The following is a 6,145-nucleotide window of genomic DNA, read 5'->3' as shown; positions in this document are numbered from 1 at the left end:
TATCCTTTATTTGCATTTACACAAGCGTATGTGTGTGTTAACAAATGGCATTATATTTTTTGAATGCTTTTGCAGTTTTCTTGAAGAGGTTTCCATTATCAGTTGTGTTCATTAAAAAAAATGCGTAATATTTTGTTAGGATAGCTGTTTTTTGTTTTTCTTATCTGGTGAGTTTTAATACATTAATAATCTTTGTTTCTGTTTTTGGTGTATGATGTGGTACTGAAATCCCTGTATGTACATCTTTGGGTACATTTGTAACTTTAATGTCTTGTTTTTTTCATTGTGAATATAAATTCCTTGATAGCAGGAATATATTCTCACATTGTTTTGTAATTTGGTTCAAGATCTGTCTCATAGGATTGAGCAAATATATAAGCATATACCAAAGCTAGTGTATTTAGTTATTTGAAGATGTTGCTATGCCAATTTCTGTTACTAATGTAGTCATTAACATAATATTGTCATTAATGTGTACTTGACAGTACACTCAAATGTATAAATTAACCCTTTGATTTGCTCTACTATGATATTTTTTATGGCTGGACGTGGTGGCTCACACCTGTAATCCCAGCACTTCAGGAGGCCGAGGTGGGAGGATTGCTTGAGTTCGGGAGTTCGATACCAGCCTGAGCAAGAGAGAGACCCCATCTCTACAAGAAATAGAAAGAACTAGCAGGGCATGGTGGTGCATGCCTGTAGTCCCAGCTACTCGGGAGGCTGAGGCAGGAGGATGACTTGGGCCTGGGAGTTTGAGGCTGCATGAGCTATGATGAGGCCACTACACTCTAACTCCAGTGACAGAGTGAGGCCCTGTCTCAAAAAAAAAAAAAACAAACAAAAAACCAAGAAACAAAAAAACTACTCGATGGTTGAATTCTTTCCTCAGTCTCCTAGAAAAATAGTTGTCAGAACTGTATTTGAACTACTCAGTTATCTGGGAGCTCACTAACCCTGAGGAAGCTTGTTCCACTTTGGAAAGCTGTGATTATTAGTAAGTATTTTCTTATATTGAGGGGAGTTAAAATCTGACTCACTTGAGTCCCTTGGGGCCATAATAAATCTATTTCTGCTTCTTAATGAAATGTTCCTTAGTTGATTGATGACTAGGTTCACATCTTAGTTGATTTTTCTCTTCTCCATCTAATTACTTTTGTTCCCTGATTTTTTTGTATATATAGCTTGGTTTTTATTCATACCCGTTTTTTGAAATGTCTTAGCACATAGACAGTGTTTTGGAGGGCAGTGATTTGCTTTAAAACCAGCCTTCAGTAGAGATTTCTCATGTTGCTCATACTGTGTCCTCTTTAAGTTCGTTTTATACCATATAGCTTTATATCAGTCATGCCATACTGTAATCCTTACTCTTGACTACTTAAGTTTTTTAATTTGTCTGATTATCTGGTCAGACTTTGTTTTTTTGGTTATTGTTTTTGGAGACAGGGTCTCATTCTGTTGCCTAGGCTAGGGTGCAGTGGCATCATCACAGCTCACTGCAACCTCAAACTTCTGGGATCAAGTGATCCAGCCTCCCAAGAAGTTGGGCCTACAGATGTGTGCCACCACGCCTGGCTAATTTTTCTATTTTTTGTAGGGACAGGGTCTTGCTCTTGCTCAGGCTGGTCTTGAACTCCTGGCCTCAAGTGATCCTTCTGCTTCTCCTTCCAATTGATTCTTTTATTTGCCTATCAGCCAACAGTCTCGACTTAGGGTTTTCTTTTTGCAATTGATTCTTTTCTGCTTCTCCTTCTAAAACGCTAGGATTATAGACATGAGCCACTGTGCCTGGCTTCATCATACTTATTTGTAAATTTGTTTCCTTGAATATATAACTAACTATATGACTTCATATTTATTTATTTAAATTCTATTAATCCTTTTGAATCTTGATCCAATGAATTTGCTATGCTTTTTAATTTGGGATGTACAATTGTACAATTGTACAAAATTGACCATATTCTTTGTTTTATACATATCCTATCCACGTTGTTGGCAAGAAAGTTAAATAGGCAGAGTCATTTTTACTTTTTTTTTTTTAATTTCACTTTTTATTTTTTGAGATAGGGTCTTGCTCTGTTGCCCAGGCTGGAGTGCGGTGGCGTGATCATAACTCACTGCAACCTCAAACTCCTGGGCTCAAGTGATCTTCCTGCCTCAGTCTCCTGGGACTACGCGTGTGCACTACCACCACTGGCTAATTTTCTCTTTTTTTGTGGAGACAGGGTCTCACTGTGTTGCATAGGCTGGTCTAGAACTCCTTGCAATCAAGCAGTCTCCCACCTTAGCTTCCCAAAGTGCTAGGATTATAGATCTGAGCCATCACACCCAGCCTCATTTTTAGATACTGTATACAAAGTTAAGTCCCAGACCTGTTTGCTATAGATACTGCAGACCTGTTTCTTGTTAAGAGAAACTTGGCTGTGATTAATACTGGCATAGTTTTGTTTTTGTTTTTGTTTTTGTTTTTTTTTTTAAAGATCTGTCCTCTTAATCTTTCATAGAAACTGAAACACTCTTTTCTTGGCTTTTCCTAAGGTTCGTTTGCTTCTCATTCTCTAGATCCAGTAAATGCATCATTGTCAGAAAGGTCTTCTTTGACTACCTCTTCCCAAGTGGCCTCCATGATTATGAGGAACATTACTATTTTATTAGGTCACCAACTTTGTTCATAGACGTTCTTTTTATCATTTGTTACCCCTCTTCTAGAACGTAAGTTCTGTGAAGTCAGAGACTATGTCTGTGTAAAGCGTAGTGCTTGGTACAAGTGGGTATTTAGTAATTAATTGAAGGAATGACTTCACTGCTGTCTGTGTTTTGTTGTACTTTTACTTTGTGTATAGCTTTTGTAACAAAACCAAAAGGAATATTTACTACACTTTTTTGAATTATTATTGTTATTTTTTTTAAATTTAGAGACGAGGTCTTAGTATTTTACTCTGGCTAGTCTTGAGTTTGTAGCCTCAAGTGATCGTCTTGCCTCAGCCTCCCAAAATGCTGGGATTACAGGCATGAGCTACTGTACCCAGCCACTTTGCTGAGTTATTTGTACTCCCTTTTCACCAACCCTTCAGAGATTTTGAGACATTCTGGTCACATATCTCCAACTGGAAAATCTCTGCTTCGATCACCCATTAATCACATCTGTAATTATCTTTGTATCTTGCTCAATTTTCCCCCAAAAGGGTTTCATGGAAGATTTTATCAGTTGCCCAGATACATGTAACAATGGATGGATTTTTAGGGATTATGTCTCAGATATGAGAAAAGCCTCTAGTTTGGTAAATAATGTCTAATTGGAAATTCTAAGTAGAAAGTTTCTAGTGTTCAGTAAGAGTTTTTATTTTCCTGACATATGCTTGTCTTAGGTAGGATTAGGTACTTGTTCTTTGTGAATTTGTATGGAGTCTTATTAATAAGTTATCTCTTTACTAGTTCAGTTGGATTGTTGTCTGATATAAGGGTCACCAGTCTGATTTTTGAGGACTCCGTCATTATTTGAAAAACAATGCTCTTCAAAGAACATTGACCACAGTTCAGCAATTTGATTTATACGTTTAGTTTGGTTTTAAATTAATGTTATCTGTCCTGTGTTATGAGGCTAAAGTGAAATATGTTGTGATATAGAAGCTAGAAGGTTTTTTAGGATTCCGAAAAGCTTGTCATATTCATTTGTTCTTAAGTACAAAAGTGATCACTGTTCCCATCTGTTGTAGACAGAATGGTGCTGTTATTTTTCTGACACCAAGTTTTATACTTGTCCTTGAAATTTTGTAATTTGAAAGTCCATAAACAAAGCAGCATCTGTATGACTTAATATGTGTTCTGAAGAGAACTGTGGTTGTTAATGTATTTTTGAAAAGTGTTTTCTGTTTTAATATTATGTATCTTCTTCCCCCTCCAGAGAATGGATCTTGGAGAGTGTCTAAAAGTCCATGACCTGGCTTTACGAGCAGATTATGAAATTGCATCCAAAGAACAAGACTTTTTCTTTGAACTTGATGTATGTGATTTTGCTTTAATGGATTATATTTTTGCAATAAAACATTTTCAATATGGATTAATATGTCAACAGGAGAAACTCTTAGCAAATTGTCTTCATTGTGGTTATATGAAGTGTAATATATACTTAAGATCATGTACTTTCTTGATAACACTTTTTAAAATATGAAGTGAGACTGAATATTTTAAGAAAATGTGTAAAAGTCACATAATTTATATATTCCTTTGAAAATTAAGCATATTCTTCCTAATAAAATGTAATGATAAGGAAATACCACTTTAAACAAATGTAATCAACTAATTTCTAGTGTATATAAGGGTCTTTCTCTAGTTATTCTGAATTTTTTACATTCATATTTATTTTTCACATGTATATATGTATATACAGTCAGCTTCCTGTATCCATGATTTCTGCACGTATGGATTCAAAATATTCTTGGATCGAAAACCAAAAACCTTGGATTGAAAATGTTCAGGGAAAAAAGATGGATTGTTGTGTCTGTACTGAACCTGTATTAATATAGACGTTTTTCCTTGTCATTATTCCCTAAACATTACAGTATAACATTTACAGAGCATTTACATTGTATTAAGTATTATAGGTAAACTAGAGATAATTTAAAGTATATGGGAGGATGTGTGTAAATTACATGCAAATACTACACCATTTTATATAAGGGACTTGAGCATCCTGGAATCAGTCCCCTGTGGATACCTAGGGATGGCTGTATATGCATATGGGGGTGGGTATTAAGGCTGAGGTTTTTAATGTAAAACTAATGGAAGAAATAGAAGATACCATTTAGGTATCTAAAAGAACCCAAAATGTGACCATATTGTTGCTTTTACATGAAAATTGCTGGTATAAAAATAGGGAAACTTTTTGTTCATATTTATAGAAAGGATTTATTTAAAGCGTCTGTATGAAGCATCAGCATTACATAAAACATACTAATGTGCATAAATCTCATGATACTTTTTATTAATGAGATACTATGTGTTTTTATTTGGTTTGGGATTTCAAGCAATAAATAGGCTCCCCTGTCTTTACTTCTCTGGACATCCAAGAATTTCTGCTAATGGAAATGAAAATTATCGTTGTAAATAGAATTTAATGTGTGGCTGGAACAATCAAGTGAAACACCTTAAAGTAATTGGATTATGATGTAATATACTCTGGGCTTAAATCACAGCAGGGCTCATCATCGTTAGGCTGTTTTCAGTCTTTTTCTATTATAGGATGATGATACATTATTTTCACACACTGAGTATTTATAGGATAAATATGTAGAAATAGAACAGCTAAGTCAAATACTAATTTTATAAATATTACTAAGTTGCTGTTTATGAGAATTATTGATTTACACTCCCACCAGTAATTTGTGAAATCATCTGTTTCCCCTCTGGCCACATAATGTGTTGTCCAGATTTCTTTAGACAACTTTGATAGATGAAATGTGGAATATAAGTATAATTTTAATTTGCATTTCTCTTATGAGTGAGTTTGAACATATCGCATATATTTAAGATATATTTCCTTTTTAGTGAACTGTCACTGCAGCTATTCGGGGGTTATTGGCTAATCTTGGATATTAGCATTTTTCTAATTGATTTGTACTAATGTACTCTTTACATATTATGAAGATTAGTTTTTTCCTTAGATATATACATTGCAAATATTTTTTTCTTTTCTTTTTTTTTTTTTTGGTATTTTGAGACAGAGCCTCACTCTGTTGCCCTGTGTAGAGGGCACTGGTGTCGTCATAGCTCACTGCCCAACCTCAAACTCCTGATCTCAAGCGATCCTCCTGCCTCAGCCTCCAAAGTAGCTGGGACTTCAGGCCGTGCTCTGATACCCAGCTAATTTTTCTATTTTTAGTAGAGATGGGATCTTGCTCTTCCTCAGGCTGGTCTTGAACTCCTGAGCTCAAGCAGTCCTCCCATCTTGGCCTTCCAGAATGCTGGGATTGTAGGCATGAGCCACCCCACCAGGCTGGATTTTTTTTTCTTTTTGCTTTGCAGAATTTTATTTTTTCATTTTTATTTTGAGGTGATAAGAGTTCTCTCTAGTAGTTTCTTCTGATATTTTTTGGCTTAATTTTATATACCTAAATCTTTGATCCATCTTGAATTTATTCTGGTCTAA

General features: G+C 35.1%; 1 protein-coding gene across 1 annotated transcript in view; it reads left to right on the top strand.

Annotated features, from left to right (window-relative positions):
* Positions 1–6,145, top strand: part of LOC105814684 (putative RNA-binding protein Luc7-like 2) — a 69,585-nt gene that overhangs the window by 43,703 nt on the left and 19,737 nt on the right. Inside the window, exon 3 of the mRNA XM_012649751.1 lies at positions 3,902–4,000. Coding sequence (XP_012505205.1) covers positions 3,902–4,000 — 99 coding nt within the window. The remainder of the gene's footprint in view (positions 1–3,901; positions 4,001–6,145) is intronic.

The sequence above is a fragment of the Propithecus coquereli genome, unplaced genomic scaffold (genome assembly GCF_000956105.1).
Source record: "Propithecus coquereli isolate 6110/MARCELLA unplaced genomic scaffold, Pcoq_1.0 Scaffold302, whole genome shotgun sequence".
NCBI classification, from domain to species: Eukaryota; Metazoa; Chordata; class Mammalia; order Primates; family Indriidae; genus Propithecus; species Propithecus coquereli.
This window is presented reverse-complemented; position numbering and strand designations above follow the sequence as displayed.